The sequence below is a fragment of the Adiantum capillus-veneris genome, chromosome 22 (assembly GCF_014529385.1).
Source record: "Adiantum capillus-veneris isolate H3 chromosome 22, ASM1452938v2, whole genome shotgun sequence".
NCBI lineage: Eukaryota > Viridiplantae > Streptophyta > Polypodiopsida > Polypodiales > Pteridaceae > Adiantum > Adiantum capillus-veneris.
Genome location: NC_140952.1, coordinates 13903733 through 13926254, shown reverse-complemented (window position 1 = coordinate 13926254; position 22522 = coordinate 13903733). Strand labels below are relative to the sequence as shown.

Here is a 22522-nt window from a genome sequence, read left to right as displayed (position 1 = left end):
ACGTATGTCAAGCTCATAGACATCATCGAGCTGCACTTTGCCACGAGTATGTGCAGATGTTGAGAACCATTCTCTGTGAGGTGTTACATGGAAACTGGCTTCAAAATCTATGACCCAATTTTAATAAAAACTAACATCTTGTGCAACAAGGACATCTATACTAAAATCTATTGTAAAGACTAATATATTTGAGGAACTATAGACCTCAAACACATATGTAAGACTCTATCACATTGAGATCTTCAATCTTAACTTTGCCCTTGCCGTCATTGTTAGACTTTCTGTTGTCTCTCTGCCATGTGCGACAATCTTTCTTTTAATGTCCTTTCTTGTGGCAATGGTAGGACTCAACATTGCGCAAAGAATCTCTAGATTTGCTTCAAGAGTTCTCATGATTCTTACTTTTGGCATGGTTTTGAGTGTGACCTCTCTAACCTTTGCCATTGGCAACATATGCATCACTTTGTTTTGCAAGCCCCATAGACTTCCTGCGTATTTCTTCAATGAGTAGACTGGAAACTACATCATTGGCCAACTTGCCCTTATGCACATAATTGTTAATTTCTATGCAAAATGTGTCCCATGAAAAGGGTAGAGCACAATAAAAAAATGGAGTGCACTTCTCGTCAAATTCTAGTCCTTGTGATGCCAATTGACTAAAAATACATTGACTGAATTCAAGTGCTTCAAATTTGTGTCACCTTCTTTCATGTGAAGTTAGAAAAGCTTCTTTGTCAAGTACACTTTGTTACTTGTGTTTTTTCTCTCATATGTATTGCATAGCTTATTCCACAAGGATTAGTAGTAGCTTCACCCACTATGGTGAAATACATAGATTTGGCTAAGTGTAAACAAATAGTGGACTTGGCTTTTGCATATAGCACCTTTTCCATTACGCTTTTGTATAGCCATCTCCTTTTGCATGTTCAAATAGGTCCCCCTCCAAAAGGCTTTTGTATTATAGATTCTCCTATAAAGAGAGATTTGGTACAATAAAAGTTTTGTGTTCATTAAGACCTAGTTGATGCAATGGAGATGGAAAGCTTCGTGCATCGAAATTATGCTTGTAACTTTTGCAAAAACATTAACTTATCCCCGACGTCAGTCCCAAGACCTCAAACGCCTTCAAAGGTGGAGAGAGCTAGCAGGGAATGAGGGTAGGGAAGAGGAAGAAGAAGTATTCTTACGAGAAAGAAATACTTTCCTCGCCATAGATTACTCTTGTAGCTTAGGTTAGCATAGTAATATAGATGGTAGAGAAAATGAGCATGCCATTGAAGCTTGACTCTTGGTTGGATTTACATTCTATATCCAAGAGGTGTTGGTGTAGGCTCTCTACTTCTCAAAATTGGAGAAGGAGATGGAGTTGTGCACACAACACACAATTGAAGAGTGTGTGTGTGTGTGTCACCTGTGGAGTATATAAAAGAGAGAGATATCTTATTTATCTTATTTGTTCAACAAGCGCTCTCCTTTTTCTCTTTAAGAGAGACCTTAACTTTTTAAATTGTAGCATTTGGACAAATGTCCTCCTTTTTCACCTTTAGAGAAAGGCCTTAACTTTTTAAATTGTAGAATTTGGACACATGTCCTCCTTTTTCATTTTTAAGAGAAAGACCTTAACTTTTTAAATCGTAGCATTTGGACAAATGTCCTCCTTTTCCATTTTTAAAAGAAAGATCTTGATTTTTTAATTGAATCTAAATTCTCATTGGACCTTCCTATAGGTCACCCAATAGGGTTCAAGCACCTTATGAGGGCAATATTGCTAGGGGTATGACATGTGGCCTTAGTGCCTCTTGAGTCTGGGCTTGCCTTGTGTGCATGTGAGTGTTCTTTCTCATGCCCCTAATTAGGGCTCATATTTAACTTGAACACCTCAAGCACAAGCCTAGCTTGCCTAACCTGAAGCTCTTAGGTGTAAGGACTTGTAACACTAACCTTTGGAGGTCTTTAATGGAGCCAACCCTAAGGTATTCTAAGCTCCATTATTACACATTGTTCTTCATTAGACCATCTCCTTGAGCCCTTGCCAAAATGTAACCATCTCCCTTTTGGCCCCGTGCTGAGCTTGGTCTAAAAACACATATCTATGTTCTAGCTCTTGTTTCCCTTTTATTTTTCCAAATTAAATGATCCTTTTAACATGAGAAAATCACTTGGATACAACTAGATATTAGATTTTATGACACCCCTCCCTCGGTTGCTGCTCCTTCTCCCTCGGGTGTCCTTTTGCGTCGCTCAGATGCTTGGACATCTTGCATGGCTTCCCATGCATTTTGAACCTGTGAAATTTCACTCTGTTCTGGCTCTTGCCGCTGACGTGTAACCCAATCCTCTACTTCTGCAGCGTCTGCATAATACTGATTGATTGCTTCTTGCATGTTTCAAATCTCGTTTTGAGTTTGCTGGTACCGTTGCGTCATTTGGTTAATGTGTTTGCCTAACTTGAAGAAGTTTGGAAAAGAACTCCAATGTATCTTTAGATTGCGTTTTAAGGTAACAAACTCAACCATGGAACCTCATTTGAATGGTTTTGCATCATCCAATTGATATTTGCCTTATGGGGTCTCTAAAATGATTGGGAGTTATTTCAATGGAATGTGCTTATGGTTAATGTTATTTGAAGGTAACAAACTCAACTATGTAACCCAATTTTCCCAAAATGGTTGGGAGTTATTGCGATCAAATGTGCTAATGGTGAATGTTCTTGGAATAGCCAAGGGAACGAAGATGCTATAGTTGAAAGCCAAGGATTGGTGGCATAGAGCCCTTCATCATATAAAGCCCTTCATCATCTCTTGAGACTATGTGATTATGTCTATGAAATTTGGAGTTTCAAGTACACCGTCTAGCATAAACGATGGCAATGTGTTTTGAACAAGAAGATATACAAATCTGTCCCTTGTTGCCACCACCTCCAAATGGTAAGCTCTTCATGTAGTGTTTTAGATAGCGAATTAAAGCAGCCACCGAACCATACACAATACCTGAAGAGACACTGAAGCCAACCCTGGCTTGGGTGGATGAAGTTACATTGGAAAGAGAAGGACTGGCAGTGTACCAAGGTACATTCAGAGACCCACAAGGAAATATTGTGGATATCCCAATAAATCTACGAGAAATCATGGAATACGCAAACAAAGAAGAGACTCTCAACCAACTAGAGAGAGCATATTTATATAAGTTCTTTACAGCACAACCAGCAGGTATGGATACACAGAGAGCCTACGAGCTAGCCCACTTCATTCAAAAAGACGACAAAGCAATGATTATTGCTTTGGATGGCCAAAAGACTGAGGTGGTAATTACCCCTCAAAATATTGCAAATGCTCTAGAACTCACAATAAGGACATCTTTGTCATAGAAAGGAGAGATGACAAAGGAACTTAATTCCAATGTAGCACAAAAAGGAATAGGATCAAGGATTTGACGATAAACAATAAAGAGACTCTCCTTAATGTTTATTACACATGCACAACACACCCACATAAACACACTATTGTGTCATAAATAGTTATAAAGTATCATGTTTAGTAACCCTTGCAATTGCTTTGTTTATAGCAGGTCATCATGAATCTTCACCCTCTTTTAGATAACCAAAAGAAATGCCTCCTTTTCATTGGGACTTATACATTGCTTTATAGTATCACGTTTAGTAACCTTTGCCATAACCTTGTTTATAGCATGCGGTTGTGAATCTATTCTTCATATTCTTTTAGATAACCAAGAGAAATGCCCCCCTAGTCAATGGGACTTGGAAGTAGAAGCTCTTTGCAACTATCCCAAAATTAATTAATTTCTAACAAATATTCCTCAACTATGCTATGATTATTAAACTTTAGCATGTATAAAAACCGTCCAGACATCGCGTGTTCCCCGTCCCCCACCCCCCCATCCCCTGCATGCTTGTGCGCTCCTATCCCCCTATGCTTGCTTCCAACCTCTCTCGCCCTCTCCCTCTCTCAACCTTGATAGAGACAACCTCTCCTCCCTCTCTCTCAACCTTCCTCCCCCCAGCTTCCACCTCGTCTTAATCCTCCCTCTCTCAAGACTTGACCTAGCAAGACAACAAAAGAACTAACAAAAATGAGAGAGAGAGAGAGAGAGAATGAAGCTTAAAGTTGCCTTACATAGAATCTCTTTAGATTCTTAAGAATCACTGAACCTCCCCTTAGGATCTTGGTAGATTCCCCTTAAAACAAATGAAGCCGTGGGATTTTTGATGCACCTTCGATTTGAATTGATCCTTTCTTTCTTTGTTAGGGGGAGAGAGAGAGAAATATCTGCAGAATCGCTATGGAAGCTGTTTCCCAAAGCCTTCTTTCAACCAGGCTAACAGCAGGTACAAGGGTAGAAACAAGGACCGAGAGAAGGCGCGCGTGTGTGCAGGCCGTACAAGTAAAGAAGCTATGTATGCAGGGGTCGCAAACGAGCAAGCACAGAAGGATTGCATGCGTGCAGAGCTTGCGGGAAAGGATACAGGGTTTGCAAGGGAGGCAACATGGATCCCGCGCACGTGTCCATATGGGGATGCATCCAGAATGGAGGCAAGTCGACAACAAGATCAGGCGACTGGAACACAGAATTGCTGATTTTCGGATCACGAGCAATGATTTACGCATCCAGCGCACCAAGGTTGGCTCTGATGACCCTGAAATTAACCAGGTAAAGCTCTTGGAGCATATAAAGAAGAGAGAAATGGAGGTGGTTGCAGAGAGAGAGGCCCTTCAGAAGGAAATGGAGCAGCTTACTGCGTATTTTCATAAAGGAGCTCAGCCTGAATACAAAGCTGTGCGCAGGTTCTTCCTCAGCTACCTGTATCATACCTCTCGAAAAGCATTTGAGAATTTTCCCATTGGTGAGTTTGATCGAGTACTTGCAGAGAGCCCTGGTGGCATCTCCTTTGAGTGGCCAGAAAGAGGTAGTGTCACCTTCCTGCCTCATCTTTGTAAGAAAATCCTTTTTGGAAAGAAGATTTCAGTCTCTGCCTCTGGCCTCGACACCTCCCCATTGGCGATTGCCCTTGCTGTATTACAGGCAGGTGCCCAAAAGCATTGTGAGGACCCCTCTTGTAGAAGAGAGGAGTGCTTTATCCTCAAGGAAGAATATGAGCAGCTCTTTGAAGCATTTTTTAAGTGCAAGATTCGGATTTTAATCAACCAGAAATCACGTGGGGAGATGTCGGTTCAGTATGATATGAACTTGAAGATTGAGCGATACACAGGTGTTAAGGTATCTGCTTATCTCTCTGAAGTAGTCGCATTTTTACCAAGGTAGAATGTATTGACAATGATGTAGCTGATTTGTCCTATAGGGGACGTTGGCCTCAACAATATATTAATACATCTTTCTTTCTTTCTTTGGTCTTTCATAGGGCTTGACGGCTTGTCACCTTTGTTTTTTTCAGGTGAGTTAATGGATCTTGAGGCAGCAAATGTAGCCAATATCTCGTACATGGCATAGCATTGGGATTCCGGAGGCGTAAAGATATGTGTAGTTCTGTGGGAATCAAGCAAAAGGGCCATTTAATAGAGGAAAGGAGGAGGGGCTCAACCTTGGTGGGGTGAGAGTGCCTTTTTTCTGTTACAGATGGAGTCTGCACATGTTGGTGTATTAATTGGTCTCTCCACAGTTTAGAGAGAGACTCTCATTCTTGCCACACCTTTAAAGTGTGGCACTGTATGTATACTACACTTGAATAGGAATTTTTGAGAATTGAGCTGCCTTGATCTTTAGTGGAAGGTCTGCACCATCTTGTCACGTTTGTATACCTTGTTGTGCTGTTGCTCCTCAGTGTCTGTTGGACTCAATTCAAATTTGACATTCAGTATCTTGCCATCTAGCGGTCTCAGCTATATCTATCTCTCTCTCTCTCTCTCTCATGAGAGAGAGAGAGAGAGAGAGAGAGAGAGAGAGAGAGAGAACCCTTCACACAGCTTGGTCTTCCCCATGGTGTGTACGAGCAGCAGCTCGCATGTTAGAGAGAGCTTTGCCCTCGCCCCTCGTTCTGCTGCCGATCGCAACCCCTCCCCTCTACTGGCCTGTTGAAGCCCTCGTTGCCACCTTCCTTGTAGCCATGGACACTGGCCTGTTGTGGCCCGTGGGTCCATTGTGCTGCTGTTGGTGCCGCCGGAGTTGCACTTCCCTACATCCCTGCACTGATAGCCTCGTCTTACTGCTTCTGTCCACCTCTGCTTCATCTCCAAACCTGTTCATCATCAAACCTAGCAGTTCAATGATGGTGGAGATTTGCTCGAGGTTTTAGTGAGCTTGGGTGACTTTTGCTCTGCAATGCATGCTCGGAGCATTAGGTTGTGAATTGAAGGCCTCTCCTGCGCAGTCTAAAGGATACCACTTGGAGGGACTCTGTGCTAGCAGAGGGCCCTGCATCAAGTCGCAATTGCTGCTCTTCGTGGAGGCATAGAAGTTGCTCAATCTGGCGAATCTCCGGTCGAGGTTTGCCTTTTTTTTTTTCATTCTTGTGTTTGCTTTGTTTGTTTTTGTTGTCTTTCAGCTTGCGCTCTTTAGCTCTGGTTTCTGCACGCGTGAGTCTGTGTGTGTCGGGTGTGCATGTGGAGTTTGGTTCTTGCAAGCTTTGTTTTCTTAGTGCTATGAAAACTGATTTTTGGGTGGGTGTGGGTGAAGTTTGTTTTTTAGAGCCTCGTGTTTCTTGCATGTCTCGATTTCTTATGTTCTCTGCATTGAGTTCTCTGTTTTGGGTCATTTGGGTTTGCTGTTGTCGACTTGCTGCTATGTTCTCTACTCGCTCTACCAGGCTTCTCCATCAGGTTGTTGTCATCAGAGCCTCTTCATTGTCTTCTTGGAGTTCTCTACTCGCTCTAGGCTTCTCCATCAGGTTTTCACAGGTTGTCATCAGAGCCTCTTCATTGTCTTCTTGGAGTTCCCTCCCCAAGCTCTGGTCCTCAGGAGCCACCTTATTGTTTCTATCCTGGCTGATAGCTCCTTGTCAACTCAAGTGCAGTGCTTTGTTGCCCGCCAGCGCGTCGTGTTCGTCTGCCCGCCTTCCCCTGTCTGCCCGTCGTCTTCGTTTGCCCGCTACCTCCTCCTCGCTTTGCCGCTGTTGCCTTGCTCTACTCAGTAGCATCTGCCCTTTTGCTTCTTCCTGCTCTGCTCTGCTCTGCAAGCCCTCGCCTACCCCCCCCCCCCCCCCCCCCCCCCCCCCCCCCCCCCCCCCCCTTCCTTTTCCTTTTAAGCCTACCCGCCCCCTCAGCCTTCCTCCCATCCCGAATTAGCGGCCCCTCAGCCACCCTCACCCTATCCCGCCTACCCTTCAGCCCTCCTTCCCTTAACCGCTTACCTATCAAGCCCACCCCTCGACCATTCTCTTTCAGGTTTTGTGTAAGGTTTCGAGCAGGGGTTCAGTTTCTTTTTACCGGTTCTCTGTCAAGCACTATGGCTGTCACGCGGGTGGGCACCACGTGCCAATGGAAAAGAACAGACTGAACAATGTTAAGCACTTCAAAATAACAACTGAACCGAAAGAGATGAACGACGAGACGGGGAGTGGCGGAGCTCCACCCCTAGAGAGCACTGGCCCCAAACCTTGGTGCCTCTTTCGGTATTTCTTTATATTGTCTGAATTAGGTACACTCGTGGCTCTTGCTCTGCATCTTCCTGCGATAGAATGCGGAATGAGAGCCCACAGTTCATATTAAAGGCCCTTGGCCATTCAAAAGCAGTTACATGAAAAGCTTCAAGTTCTAAAAGCATATGCTGTCCAAAAGCTGTCAGCCCGCAAAATGTGGAAATCTGTACAGACTGTCATATGGAACCTGTTAGCATAATTCGCAAAAATCTGCCACGTCAACAATCAAATGCAAATTGCGGAAATCTGTACTGCTCTGCCACGTCATGAGTTGGTTACGCGTTCAGTTTTGTGTGTGTGTGTGTGTGGGTGTGGGCTGCTTTACTCTAAGCCCCATCGGACAGGAACCATAAGTTGGTTGGAACTTCTTGTGTTGCTGCTTCTCTTAGGGTTTAGGCTCCTTTGTCGGGATCTTCAGTGACTTGGCACGTGAGCAGTTTGTGACATCCCCCCTTCTTGAAAGGAAGTAATCATCCGCGATTATCGTATAGCTGCAAAACAACTCAAGTTAGCTCAAAAATCTCTGATGGACATTCCGAGAGACAATCCGAGGAACAATCAATTTTCTCATCCCAGATTGGAGCTCTTGATATCCTGGGTCATTGGCTTCCGAGAAAAATCTCATCCCATAAGGAGTCTCATTCCAGATCGGAGCTCTTCGTATTCTTGGTCGTTGGTTTCCTAGAAAAATCTCATCCAATAAGGAATATTTAGTGGTTGACACATCACAATGCAACACAAATGCTCACATATGTATGTTTCAAGACAATGAAGAGCGCCGCTGAGCACTCCCCCAAGATAGACGGTCAGCGGTATGAAGCTACTCAACGACTACCTCGTCACTTCCTCCCCAATAACCTAAAAAGGTCCGAGCCACGAGCTCAGAGGACTAATACAACCAAACGCTCCCCAGACCGCAGCCTGCGTCACTTGGAGGTTCAAGCATACAACCAAACGCTCCCCAGACATCCTGTCTGCGTCGTTCAGAGGTTTTCCAACATACAACGAAATGCTCCCTAGACATCCCGTTTGCGTCGTTTGGAGGTTTTCATACAATGAAACGCTCCCCAGACATCCTGTCTGCGTTGTTTCAAGGTTTTCAAGCATACAACGAAACGCTCCCCAAACATCCCGTCTGCGTCGTTCTGAGGTTCAGAGAATACCAAAACAACACTTCTCACTACTCAACCCGGGAGTAAATCACGAAGCATTGAACCATTATCAAAACCAGAGTCAAACAATTCAAGTCGGCACGAAGACAAGTTCAAAACAGATACCATCCATCTCAAACAAATTCCAAACAGGATTACAAACAAGTTCTCAAACAAAATTAAAACTTAAAAAGCAATCTCAACATCAGTCAAGCTGTCACGTACACATCTAATTACCCCATGTGTACGTGGACAAGCTGTTCCTACTACTAGGGTTAAGGAAGCCTAGGAAATGTCCTGATATCTTCGTGAGCCTGTGCGCAGGCCGTGCATGTTCAGGCACTTAAGAGTAGCTGCATACCCTTTGATTGCACAACCAAGGATCATTAGTATCATGATACAGTACGCATGAGCATATTTTAGAGCATTGAACCCATTTTTCACTTATTTATTAATAAGTGACTTTTGTTGGAAAAGTAGGTTGGGCAAATTGCTAAGAAATTATAGAAGAAACCCATTGGGCACTCATTAGAAGCAGAAGACAGAAGATAGGCTCAGTGCGCAAGTACAGAGTGTGACCAGATAGCTTGCCCTAGCGTTTTCTCACAAGATCAGCCTAGCGTTTTCAGATTTTAGTAGATCAGCCGCGTTTTCAGATTTTAGTAGATCAGCCTAGCGCTTTCAGATTTCAGCCAGATTAGCCAGCGTTTTTGCATTTCAGCCCTAGCCTAACGAAGCGGTTGCAAACCCAGGCCGCAATACCGCCACATTAGCAGATCTCGAGCAGAGCATTTAGCATTTTCAGTTTTCAGCCTTGAAGCTGTCGTTGTTGACAACATCGTCTTTGTCGACGCCGACATTGTCATCAGACATCCCTATCTTGACGACAACATCTTCGTTGTGATCGTCGCAGATCCTGGGCTTGATGACGACACCTTCGTCGTCATCGTCATAGTCTCCATCATCGTCGTCGACATAGTCATCATCAAGTACCACAACATCTAGAAGCATTGTACCGGACTTAGTGCAATCTGAAGCAAATACCTCTCTAGCAATAGAGAGGAGGGCCCTTGGAGGGGAGTTTGGGACCCCATCCGGTGTCGTCTCCTCTCTCTCTAGCACTCTCTTGCACACTCACTCACAATTGCATCCCACTCGTGTTTGTTCATTGCACACGTACTCTCATTAAGTCGAGGAAGGCTCTCCCTTTTTCTAAGTAAAAGGAACCTTGAGCACTTACTGTTCACTCATCCTGAGCCATATAAATCATTCACTTTTGCTGCACATTACACGAGCTTGAAAAGACGACTGGCTTTCTTTCTTGAAATGTGCACCAAGATTAGGGTTAGATGTCTTCCATAAGGTTGTAATCGACCGCAACATGGTCCATAAACTCTTGAATAGTCAAAACAGGCCTCGATAAATAGTGTTCTTGTGGCTGTGATGGTAGTCCCAAGACATAGCAATCACACTAAATCTCCAAGTTTTTCGATTTAAGAAGAGACACCTGTTGAGAGACGTCGAGAAATTTCAAGCTAGGGTTTCCGTGGCAAGCATTTTTGGATACCTCCCTCTGTCAGAAGCTGCACTTTGAAGAAAGATGTCTAAAGGCATATAACTTCGGGCAAATTTTTTTCTTAAAAGCTTGCCAAGTTGGAGTGTGCGGCTTGGTAGCTATTAATATCCATTATTGCATGGCATTGCCTCTGAAAAAACAGCGGCTTGAAAAAAAATCCTTGCATGATGAAGCAACGATGGGAGTGGCCAATAAGTCTGGGTTGGGACACAAGGATTCTTTAATATACCCTGACTTGCTCTGTCTCCTCTTCGGTAGGACCAATATGCTTTCAGAAAAGCACACGCTTGAAGCTCTAATATTACTATCACATGGGCGGGCACCATGTGCCAAAGGAAAAGAACATACCGAAAAGCTCTGTCTCCTCTTTGGTAGGACCAGTATGCTTTCAGAAAAGCACACGCTTGAAGCTCTGATATTACTGCCACATGGACGGGCACCATGTGCCAAAGGAAAAGAACATACCGAACAACTTTAAGCACTTCATAATAACAACTGGTCTGAAAGAGATGCACGACAGAAGACGGGGAGTGGCGGAGTTCTACCCCGAGAGAGCACTAGCCCCAAACCTTGGCGCCCCTTTTGGTATTTCTTTATATTGCTTGAACTAGGTACACTTTGTGGCTCTTGCTCTGCATTTGCCCGTGGTAGAATGCCAGAGTGAGCCCACAGTTCATATTTAAAAGCCCTTGGCTATTCAAAAGCAGTTACATGAAAAGCTTCAAGTTCTAAAAGCATATGTTGTTCAAAAGCTGTGAGCACGCAAAACGTGGAAATCCATACAGGCTGCCATGTGGCAGCTGTCAGAGCAATTCACAAAAATCTGCCACGTCAGCAAGTTAGTGCAAATTGCGGAAATCCGTACTGCTTTGCCACATCATGAGATAGTTACGCGGTCAGTTTCGTGTGTGGGGGTGTGGGTTGCTTTACTTTAGGCCCCATTGGACTTGAACTATAAGTTGGTTGGAACTTCTTCTGCTGCTGCTTCTCTTAGAGTTTAGGCTCCTTGGCCGAGATCTTCAGCGGCTTGACATGTCGGTAGTTTGGGACAATGGCACCGTCTATGGTCATTCCAGAAGATCTTTAGCGCAAGATTGGTGACCGAATTGAAGTTCTCTCTCAAAGAGGGGCTGTTGGCGTCTACTGGGGTGTTCCAACTTCCTACACTCATGTCAACATCCGGGAGTGGCTTTCGTGCACTCTAACTGGTTCGGATGAAGGCAGAGTGGAGGATATCATCTTACTTGGTAGAGGTACTTTCGTTGCTATTTTTTCATCAAAGGAACTTGCCTTTAGTGTCATTAGCCGCACTTCTCTCGGCTTTGGGGACAAATTGGTTTTTCTACACCCGTGGTACGAGGATTTTTCTCTGATGAGGACACCTTCGTCATCGTCATCGCAGATTCCTATCTTGACGAAGACACCTTCGTCGCATATCCCGGACTTGACGACGACACCATCGTTGTCATCGTCATAGTCTCCATCGTCGTCGACACAGTCGTCATCAATTTCCACAACATCAATACCCCTTAGCATCATCATCTCATCATTTAGTCATTGTATTAGCATTGTGCAAAAATAAAGAAAGTACTTGCTTTGGCAAGAGAGTAAGGAGACCCTTGAGGGTTGGGACCCGACATCCCTGTGTCGTCTCTTTTCTCTCTATCGTCTCTCTCTTTCTTTCAGTTCAGTTCGATTCAGTTCTTTCAAGTGAAGTAAAGTGTCCCTTGTGTTTGTGTGCGGAGTACTAGATCCGAGCAAATCCTTATTCTCTTCCGCTACACCTGACATCTATCATGGGGCAACTTAGGTTGCTCCTGAACTGCCATTGATTGTTGCTGATCTTCCTCTATCCTTCTGTCCTCCTACTTTGGAACCTCCTCTTGATTCTTGTCTGGTAATCTCTCCTCTGGAGGCTTGTCTGTGGGCTGCTTTGTCTCTGCCAACCTCGGTCTCTCTACCCTTCTATAAACAAGGATAGGTTGTGCCTGTCCCTGTCTACCTACCGGCCTCTGCCTCTGTCGCTCTGTCTGCTCTACATTGTGTTGGTGCCCAACACTCTTGTTGCTGTACATAACTCTTTTGTGGTTGTGAGGGTTGTCTTCCTCCAACCATTGTCTCTGATATTTCCCCTCTAGGACAATCCCTCGCTAAGTGCCCCATCTCATGACATTTAAGGCACTGGTTCGGTCAGGCCGTAACCACAATCCTTTGCAAGTGCACTTTTGGTATCTAGAAAAACTGTGGAGGGGATAGTAGCCACCTTTATAGATGGCACAAATGTCTGGGTATGTGCCGAGCGCACGAATGGTATGCTGAAGATAGAACCTATCCGCCTCAACATGTCTCGCAACCAAAACTACAGTGGCAGTTTTGGAAGAGATATTTTAACTAGATATTTTGGAACCTAACATCCAACGACGATGACGACGATGGTGTCGATGACGACGGCGTCAAGGCTGAAAACTGAAAACGCTAGACTTCCTGCTACTGCTGCGAATGTGCGGCTTGGATTTGCAACTACCGAGTCGCACTAATGTTGAAATGCAAAAACGCCAGGCTATCTTCGCTAGATCTGCAAAACGCTAGGCTGATCTTGCTGAAAGTGAAAACGCTAGGCTGATCTGGGTTCTACTTGGCTGATGTGGCGAGGATCTGCTACGGGATGGGAAGGATTTGCGAAGCTAAGGGCTGAAATTGAAAAAGGCTGGTGGCTGATGGCTGAAAACGCTGATTGTTGGAGGCTGAAAACGCTTGACTGATCCTTGAGAACACGCTGGGCCCTTTGGTGCCTGCCCGCTTTGCTATAGGTGCCTGCGCTTTTGTGTCCTGCTTCTTCTGCTTCTACTGAGTGCCCAATGGGTTTCCTTTAATAGATCTTTAGCAATTTGCCCTACCTACTTTTCCAACAAACTTACAAAAAGAATTCCAAACGTCACTTTTAATAAAGTGACTTATAAGAGGTGGTTCACGTGGTAAAATGCTTGCATGATGAAATGACTGTTCTTGTGCAAGAGAGGGTATGCAAGTGTGACTGGCCTAGACTTGCACGTCTTGCTAGAGATTCATAAAGGTGCCAGGCTCAGTCCTAAGCTAAGACTCATGCTAGACTATGGCAGAAGTGTGTCCACTTGGCACAAGTGAAGTGCGCACGTGACAACCCCCTGTTAAAAGTGAGGGACAACTGGCGAACTTCTATCTGTACTTCTGATGCTGACTGATGAAAGCTTCTGATGCTGTGGATGCACAAACCAATGTAGATTCCTCCAAAACCAGGGACTGATGGTAATGCGGGTGTTGTGGGTACTGTTGGCAATGCAAACACCGTGTAAGGGGCACTGTCCAGCCTTACTACGATTGCCGAATATCAGCCGGGGCTCTATACCAAATAGTGCTGACTCTGCTTGCTATAGCAAGAGTTGTTCCCCGAAAAGTGACTGTGGTGAAAACATTACCGGTGCTGATGGACTGAGGTTTGGTTCCGGAGTCCTTTCCAAAGGTTCAATGACTAAGGAAATGGATGCATGCTAAATGCGAATGCGAATGCGAATGCAGAAGAGGTTAGGGATCCTGTCTCCAACTCCTTCCATATCCACATACAAAGCTAGGAGATCTTGGCACTCATTATCTGGGTTTTCGTGTATCCGATGTCGATCTTCCTTCAAAGACATGGCAATGAAGATGGGATCTGGTAAGTCCATGGTCAGGACTCAAAGATTCTTTAGGGGAAAAAAAAACTGAGAGAGGTTTCTTGGATTCTTGGGGGTCTTGGTTCTTGGTGGTTCTTCCCTTGAGTTCGCAAAACCGAAGCACGCAGAGCTCTGATACCAATGTCAAGTGCAGCGGAAGAGAATAAGGATTTTCTCGGATCTAGTACTCCGCACACAAACACAAGGGACACTTTACTTCGCTTGAGAGAACTGAATTGAATTGAACTGAAAGAAAGAGAGAGACGATAAAGAGAAAAGAGACGACACAGGGATGTCGGGTCCCAACCCTCAAGGGCCCCCTTCCTCTGTTGCCAGAGCAAGTACTTTCTTTATCCTTGCACAATGCTGATACGATGACTAAATGTTGAGATGCTGATGCTAAGGGTACTGATGCTGCGGTACTTGGTGACAACTGTGTCGACGACGACGATGGAGACTATGATGATGATGACGATGGTGTTGTCGTCAAGATAGGGATGTGCGATGATGGCGACGAATGTTCGTTGTCAAGATAGGGATCTACGATGACGATGACGAAGGTGTCCTCGTCAAGATAGGGACTGCGACGACGACGACGATGGTGTCGATGACGACGGTGTCAAGGCTGAAAACTGAAAACGCTAGATTTCCTGCTATTGCTGCGGCACTGCGGCTTGGATCTGCAACGGCTGAGTCGCACTAATGCTGAAATGCAAAAACGCCAGGCTGTCTTGGCTGGATCTGCAAAATGCTAGGCTGAGCTGGCTGAAACTGAAAACACTAGGCTGATCTGGGTTCTGCTTGGCGGATGTGGCGAGGATCTGCTACGGGATGGGAAGGATCTGCGAAGCTAAGGGCTGAAACTGAAAAACGCTGGTGGCTGATGGCTGAAAACGCTGGGCTGATCCTTGAGAAAAACGCTGGGACCTGTGGGTGCCTGCCTGCTTTGTTGCGGGTGCCTGCCCTTTTGTGTTTTTCTTCTTTTGCTTTTACTGAGTGCCCAATGGGTTTCTTTTATAGATCTTTAGCAATTTGCCCTACCTACTTTTCAAAGAACTTGCAAAAAGAATTCCAAAAAGAATTCCAAAAGTCACTTTTAATAAAATGACTTATAAGAGGTGGTTCACGTAGTAAAATGCTTGCATGATGAAATGACTGTTCTTGTGCAAGAGAGGGTATGCAAGTGTGACTGGCCTAGACATGCACGTCCTGCTGAGGCCCACAAAGGTGCCAGGTTCAGTCCTAAGCTAAGACTCATGCTAGACTATGGCAGAAGTGTGTCCACGTGGCACAAGTGAAGTGCGCACGTGACAATAGACCTGTTTTACAGGCTTTCGATCTCTTGGAGATGCAATCATAGGTGCCTCTCACAGGAGGTTTTGTTCAAGGAGAGCAAGAGAGCGAGTGACGAGTCCTCGTAGTTTGGCGAGTATTTTGACTATTTAGCAGGCTTTCCATCTCCCGCAAATGTCCCGCTCTTTGAGATTTCACCACCTTAGTTTTTTGCAGTTGGTCCATGGAGATCCCCAAATGTTTCTTTGAGGAGTGGGCCACTATGTGTCGACATTCTCTTCTTGCAGTTATCAGGAACTCGTCACATTTCTCTCGGCCCAAAGAGATCCCCCATGATCGGATTTAGAGTATAGGTTTTACCAGGGGACTCCTCTTGGTCGAGGGAGGTTGTCTACGATATCTTACAGGAGCCGACAATGGTTGAGGCCAATTACTTTATGGATATCATACAATTTGCAGATTTGTTTGAGAGTCAGTTCGGAGAAGCCTTGGGGAAGTTGGTTTGGTTAGAGATGTACATCTTGGTACAATCCCTCGCTTTTGAGGTGGACAGCGAAGGTTCCCCTGCCTCTCTTACAATTTGGTTGTGCCGTAGATCTTCTTCCTTTTTTGGAGTTTATCATCAGGAAATGTTAGAAACAATGCGGATGATTGTGGAGGCATGACCGAGGGTTTCAAAATCCCTTGGCTTTTGTAAGCGGCTACTGAGGTTCTTACTTTGGATGCTTTCTATCAGTCAGATAAACAACACTAGACATGGTGATTTTTGCTACATTGCCCAAAGTGGACAGAGCTTTGGGCAAATCCATGTAGACTTGATCACTATCTAGATAGCTACACTTCAGTACTTGGTTAAAGTATCTTGATGTTTCCTATGGTTTGTTATGAAATTTTTTCCATGATCTCATTGTACATATGTTAGGATTTTTCCCATATTTCTTGTATATGGACCGATGGTCGATTTTTTGTAATGCAAAGGGCCAAGCGCCACTTTTCTGCTAGAGAGAGAAATGAAATGAAATAAAATGAAATTCTATATTAAACGTCGTAAAAAGGCCAAACTGACTTATGAGACCAAACTGATACAATCTTGGTGGATCTAAAACAATGTCTGGGTACAAAAATAAAATGAAGTAAAGCGAAGAACTAAAATCTTAATTGCTAGATGTGAACTAACTTCTAAACAGCTAACTGAAACTGTGCAGGATATGAGTAGGGGGTGAAAGTAGTGACTGGGGGCTGATACAACACAATGGGGGTGTGTGTGTGGGAATATAATGGGTGAGAGCTGATACAAAGGCTGATACAAGATGACCAGGGTGTACAATCCTCAAAAGAGCTAAATCATAGCAGATCCATCATCGCTCGTTGGCGGATTTCATCAATCTCCTCCATGGAGTAGTCTGACCGAGCGTCGTGTATGTCGGGCCAAAGTGATCCGAATCCTCTGATGCAGCCTCCGTAGATGTTGCGTAGTCCTCCGCAGTCATGGGCGTCTGGACTCTGGATCTCCCTAGCTCGGTTGCTCGATCGATCAACGTGCCTTTGGTGTGAGGAGAATGTGAGCTCTGTTGTGGTAGTTGCGCCTCCGGCTGCCCAATGTTCCCTTTAAAGAAGTTTGTGATCCATCTGTGAGATTGGCTAACCTCTCCTCTCATCAGGCTCTCTTTGTGTCTCAGCTCGAGCAAAAAACAGACCCAGACATTTCCGGTCCTCATACCCCATGACTCTAGAGAGTGGTCCAAAGCCCTCTCTGATTAGAAAGTGAAAGCGGCCTCGTATCTCATAGTAAACTGGGCAGTGGCATGTGTAGTGCAACTCTGTCTCAGGCTCCATGTGACATAGGGGATCCTGGCCTGTGCTGGTACTCCGTTGTATCTACCAGTCTCAATCCGAAGCTGGTGTGAAGATGTGCATATATGGCCAATAACACATCGTATCCCATGAGATAAGTGGGTGTCCATATATCTGGGCCTCGTCACAAAACCATCCTTAGTAAGCTGGAGAAGATGCTCTCTATAGAAAGCCATCTTTGTGCCCAACTCCTGTGCCAGCTGTATCCAAGTCCTCCTAGTATCTAGCTGAGTCAGGTCCTGGCGGATGAGCTTGGTGATTTCCGACTGCGTAAGAATCAGAGAGGGTGTATCCAATGAGTACCGGAAGGGGGGCAATCTGTCCATGCCGAACCCATGTACCTGAAACCATGATGTCATCTCCCCATACCAGCATGTTGTGTCTCCCTGCAAAGCTATATGTTGAGAGGACTCAAGTGCTAGGCGGGCATATCTGTCTCTGGGGAGGTCCCACAAGCAGTGTATAAAGGAGACTAATCTGGTAAGCATCTCAACCACTATCGGGGGGGGCAGCTAGCTCTGCTCGAATAATGTCGTGGTATTGAAGCCTTGGCTCTAATAAGCCGCGAGATCAGAGAGACTAGAGGCTACTCCATGTCTCCCCATCCATCAACGCAACCCGACCTCCCGTGATGGTCCAATGAAGGCCCGCATATCTGAAATCCATAGAGCTATGTGGAAGCCACCAAAGTGTCAAAAAGCCAGAGCTTCGTTCGAGGCTCCTGAAACTGATTCTGTGAACACATCCTCTCCAATTCACCCAATGCTGCATGTCTATAGAGATTTTTCGACTCGAGCACTGTCGTGTGTAAGTAGTCATTCGCTTCAAGCACTGTCGTGTGCAAGAATCTGTTGCCTCAAGCACTGTCGTGTGCGAGAATTTGTCGCCTCAAGCTGTGTCGTGTGCGAGAATCATTTCCGGGGATCCCAATTTATCACTAAGTTCATATTGAACAAAGTGGTCCAGTCATTCATTCCATTGAATCGGTTGTGATTCATGATTCGTTATCAGGTTCATTCAAGAGCTCTTTTTCCAGAATTAAAATGATCTTCCAAAAAGTCTTGTTTCAATTTAATGCTTTTTTTAGTGCTAGGCTTTATTAGGCCGAGTCTGTCCTTGGTCTTCGGAGTCATGACAGAAACTCAGTATGCTGAACTTTGTGTTGATGTATGCTCATGTGTGTGTGTGTGGCGTGTGTTGTGTTTGGGAGCATATGTTAGTACCTAGTTCTACACCCAATATTGGGCATTGACGACGTTAGTGGGGATGTCGTGGTATTTAGTCAATACTATGCATGATGAAGCTAATGGTTATATTGTCTTGTGGGTGACTGCCATGGGTCTATACCTTGCACTTTCCTTTAAGGGTGAATTTGGGCTTATCCTGGATTCATCTAGGTATATCGTTTCATAAATTCATAAAGTAACAAAAATTTGTTCTAGAACGAGTATCGCCTCGTCGTGCTATTCTTTTAATCTGCAAGTCATCTTGATTCTTGTGTCTTTTTGGGGCACCGTGTAGCGATATGTCCTTGTTCTCCACATTCAGAACACTTTCCTGCTTTGAAATATTCATCTCTTTGGTCTTCAGTGAGAGAAGTTCGTCTATCTCTTCGTCGATTGTTTCTGCTATGACTTGTTGAAGGTTCATCTGATGGGTACATCAATTCACCCGAATGCATAGCAAATCCCCGCTTCGCGTGTCCCATCAACTGTTGTATAGACTCGGACTTCCTTTCGAGACAGTAGTCTCGAATTTCTTGGGAAGCCCACAACAAAATCGTTCAATCAGCTCCTTAAAGCTGATCTTCTTAAAGGATGAAACAGGTAGAAAAATTTCCCAGAATCTTTCACAGTAAGAATCCAAAGATTCTATCTTGACCATCCGAACATGGTTCGAGTTAGTAATCACGTCTTGTTCGTATTCTTGTGTGAGCCATGAAGAAATAAAGAGTTTCTTAAATTTCAACCACTTTGTCGGTGCTTGTTTCCTTAACAACAGAGTGGACCACCATGTTTGTGCATTGCCTTTTAGAAAGGATGCCGCTCGTTTGATCTTGGAGTGCTCTGTATAGCGGCCTTTAGAAAATGCTACGTCAAAATGTTGGACAAAGGTTAAATCCTTGGGAGCATCTCGAAACCCTGAAAAGTGCTCAAACTTTATTGCTTGTCCTCCCTCTTTGAATTCTTTGGGCTTTTTGTCCTTGTCGTCGAGGAAATCATATTGATTGGCTCTGTAAAATTGCTTTCTTTTTGCATAAAACATGTGATCTTTTCGTCGTTTCTTGCCCTTCCTGTCCTCATCACTCGAGTTAGAAGAAGAAGAGGTGTCCGAGTTGTTAGAGGATGAGGACGAATTGGGCAATCCTTCGAAGCGTACACGCTTCTTTTGCTTTATGGCGTTTTCAAAAGTGGATTTTTGACCCAAGTAACCGGGGAAATTTGTAACAAACTTGGACACCCCAAGTCAAGATTCTACCATGACACAACAGAGATTCACTTCAAAAAGTACTTCACCACTTCAAATCACAGTTTAAGAGAGAGTCAACACGGCCCGGTGTGGTTCTGTGCCTAGAGGTGTTGGCCCCAAAGATTGGCGTCCCTTTCGGTATTTCTTTTTAGATTAATCTTTGAGAAAAGTACAACTCCCGCAGGGTCCTCCGCTTTTAGACTCTGTGTCTAGATGCTCTGAAGAGTGAGGCCCTTAGGGCTCTTTTATTCTTACAACGGATGCCAAAAGCAGAGCCCCAAAATCAGTCAAACTCAAAAGCAAAAGTTCCAAAAGCAACTGATCCTAAAAAACTCGCAAAAAAAAGCGAGCGCAAATTACGAAATTCCGTACAATATTGCCACGTCAACAACCAACAAAAAATCAAGGATTTCGGTACAGTACTGCCACATTAGCTGTCAACGCAAAATCAGGGATTTCTGTATAGCAGCCAGTCCAACACTTTATTTCTTTTATTTTCTTGTGTCCCTGGGGTCCCCTCGTCATTGGTCCAAGGAGTGGAGAAACTCCCCTCTTGTGCAAGCCCGCTACACTAGATTCACCCATGTTGAAATCGGGGTTCGATCGAAGTAGACTATGCTAAACCGAATGCTTCAAGGTAAAGTTCCAAAATCTGAGGAGTATCTGAATAATCTTTCTATCTTTATGTGCCAATATCTGTCATGGAACGAGTATCTCCTCGCTTTCCTCCACTTCGGGCTGCTCATCTGGCTCCCCATCATCGGGCACATCGCCTTTAAAAGGCTTCAAGAGACTCACATGAAAAGCGAATCCTCCAAGTATCGGGCAGCTTCAAATTAAAGGAGACATCATTTATCTTTTCTTTTATCTGGAAAGGTCCATAGTATCTCATGCTCTGGAAAAAGCTGCTCCTTTCCCTTTTTCTTTCTTAGGCGTGCCTTCTCAAAACGGAAGAGCACCCAATCGTCTTCCTTAAATTTCAACTTGCGACGGTGTCGATCTGCTGCCTTCTTGCCTCTTTCCTGAGATTTCGCTAAAGCCTCCCGGACCTTGGCAAATGCATTGTCCAAGGCCCTCGTGTATTGGTCGGCTTCAAAAATCTTATCTTTTGTGCTAAGGAAGGGTGGAACCTTCGCAGCACCTTCAATAATCTCAAATGGCGCCTTCCCCGTCGAAGAGTGGATCGTATTATTGTAGGCAAATTCCACCAGGAACAATTTTTTTTCGCATTGAGTCTTCTGATAAGAAATGTAAGACTTCAATAAATCCAGTACGACTGAATGGGCAATCTTAGATTGCCCATCTATCTGTAGGTCGAAAGATGACAAGAACTTCAACCGTGTGCTAATGTTCTCCCAAATAGCCTTCCAAAATAAATGCGTGAATCGGGGATCTCTGGTAGAGACTATTGTCTCAGGCATGCCATGTAATCTGAATATCTGGGCAATGAACAGTCTCGCTAAATGGTCCGGCTTGACTGTATTCTTCTGTGGAATGAAATGAGCTTGCTTGCTAAATCTGTCAATAACAGTCCAGATACCATCGTGCCCACTGTGTCTTCAGAAGGTCAAAAATGAAATCCATTGCAATACTTTCCCAGGGGCGGGTGGGAATGGGTAAAGGCTGTAACAATCCATGTGCTTTATGCCTTCGTTTTCTTCATCAAGTAGCCATCCCATATGGAATATCCCGCTACTACCTCCTCATTCTGTATTGGTGTGAATACATCCGAAAAGGCCAAAAGGCATCACCAAAAATTCATATAAACCGAAGCTCGTCCGAAAAGCTGTCTTGTAGACATCTCCCGTCGCGATTCGGATCTGATGATATCCGCTTTTCAAATTGACCCTGTTGAAACAGGAGGATCCCTGTAGTCGGTCAAGAATTGGAAATCTGTTCTTGATGGTGATTTTATTGAGAGCTCTTTAATCAATGCACATTCTCCAAGATTCGTCTTTCTTTAAAACCAACAACACCGGAGAGCAGTAGGGTGAAGTACTTGGCTGGATAAGACCTTTTTCCAAAAGGTCTTTCACTTGGTTCATAATCTCTTCATTCTGGGCTCGGCTCACATGGTAAGGTGGCCGGTTCAGTGGTGAGTATCATATCAATAGTATGATCCTCTGGACGAGATGTGGCAACTCTCCTGGCAGGCCTTCAGAAAAGCAATCGGCATGAGTGTGGAGAAAATCTTGGCGTTTTGTTTCAAGGTCAAAACATATTCGACCTGCAATCATCATTTAGTTCTCTCCAGAAAATCGAGTAAAGAAGCTGAATTTCATCAAGTACAATCTCTTTGCCCTTCATTTGTCAATGTCGCTTTCTGAGCCCGATAATCAACCATGGCGTTGTTCTTGTGGTACCAAGGGATTTCGAGGAGGACGTCACAACCTTCCTAAGGGCATTATGTAGAAGTCCTACCCCTGACATTGCAAACGAAGTTTGCCAATGATCGGTGTAATGGAAACATCCCGTCCGGGTGCCGCTAGAACTGCCTCCGCCTGTGGCCTCAGCCTGTCGGGCGTAATTCCAAATCGAGCCGCCAATTCAAGTGAAAAGAAGTTGGCCTTGGCTCCTCCATTAAAGAAAATGAGGGCTTCTTGATCTTTCACTTTGCCCCAAGTGTGGCAAAGTTTTGTACTTTCGTTCATCTGATTCGGTTCGGGCCCCACACAATGTGGCATCGGTTTTGTTTTCATTTGCCTTTTCTGCCACGTTCCTTTGCTGCTTTAGAACTATGTCTTCAGTCTGTTCTTGCTGTGCCTTTTTGGGCCACTTTGTGGAAATGTGCCCAAGTTCCCCGCATCCAAAACACTTCCCTTCTTTGAGATAGATAGCCCTTTCTCTAAGAGTCAGTCGGGGACGTGTATCTTTCTTTTCT

General features: G+C 44.7%; 1 protein-coding gene across 1 annotated transcript; it reads left to right on the top strand.

Moving 5' to 3' along the window:
* The first annotated feature begins 4248 nt into the window (after window positions 1–4248).
* On the top strand, window positions 4249–5738 carry LOC147428936 (uncharacterized). The gene is made up of 2 exons (XM_086495171.1): window positions 4249–5235; window positions 5411–5738. The coding sequence occupies exons 1-2, from the start codon at window positions 4300–4302 to the stop codon at window positions 5417–5419; spliced, it is 945 nt and encodes a 314-aa protein (XP_086351297.1). The 5' UTR covers window positions 4249–4299; the 3' UTR covers window positions 5420–5738.
* The last annotated feature ends 16784 nt before the right edge of the window (window positions 5739–22522 follow it).

Bases quoted from the DNA above. Each gene is read 5' to 3' on its own strand.
- LOC147428936 (XM_086495171.1), top strand. From the start codon at position 4,300: ATGGAAGCTGTTTCCCAAAGCCTTCTTTCAACCAGGCTAACAGCAGGT.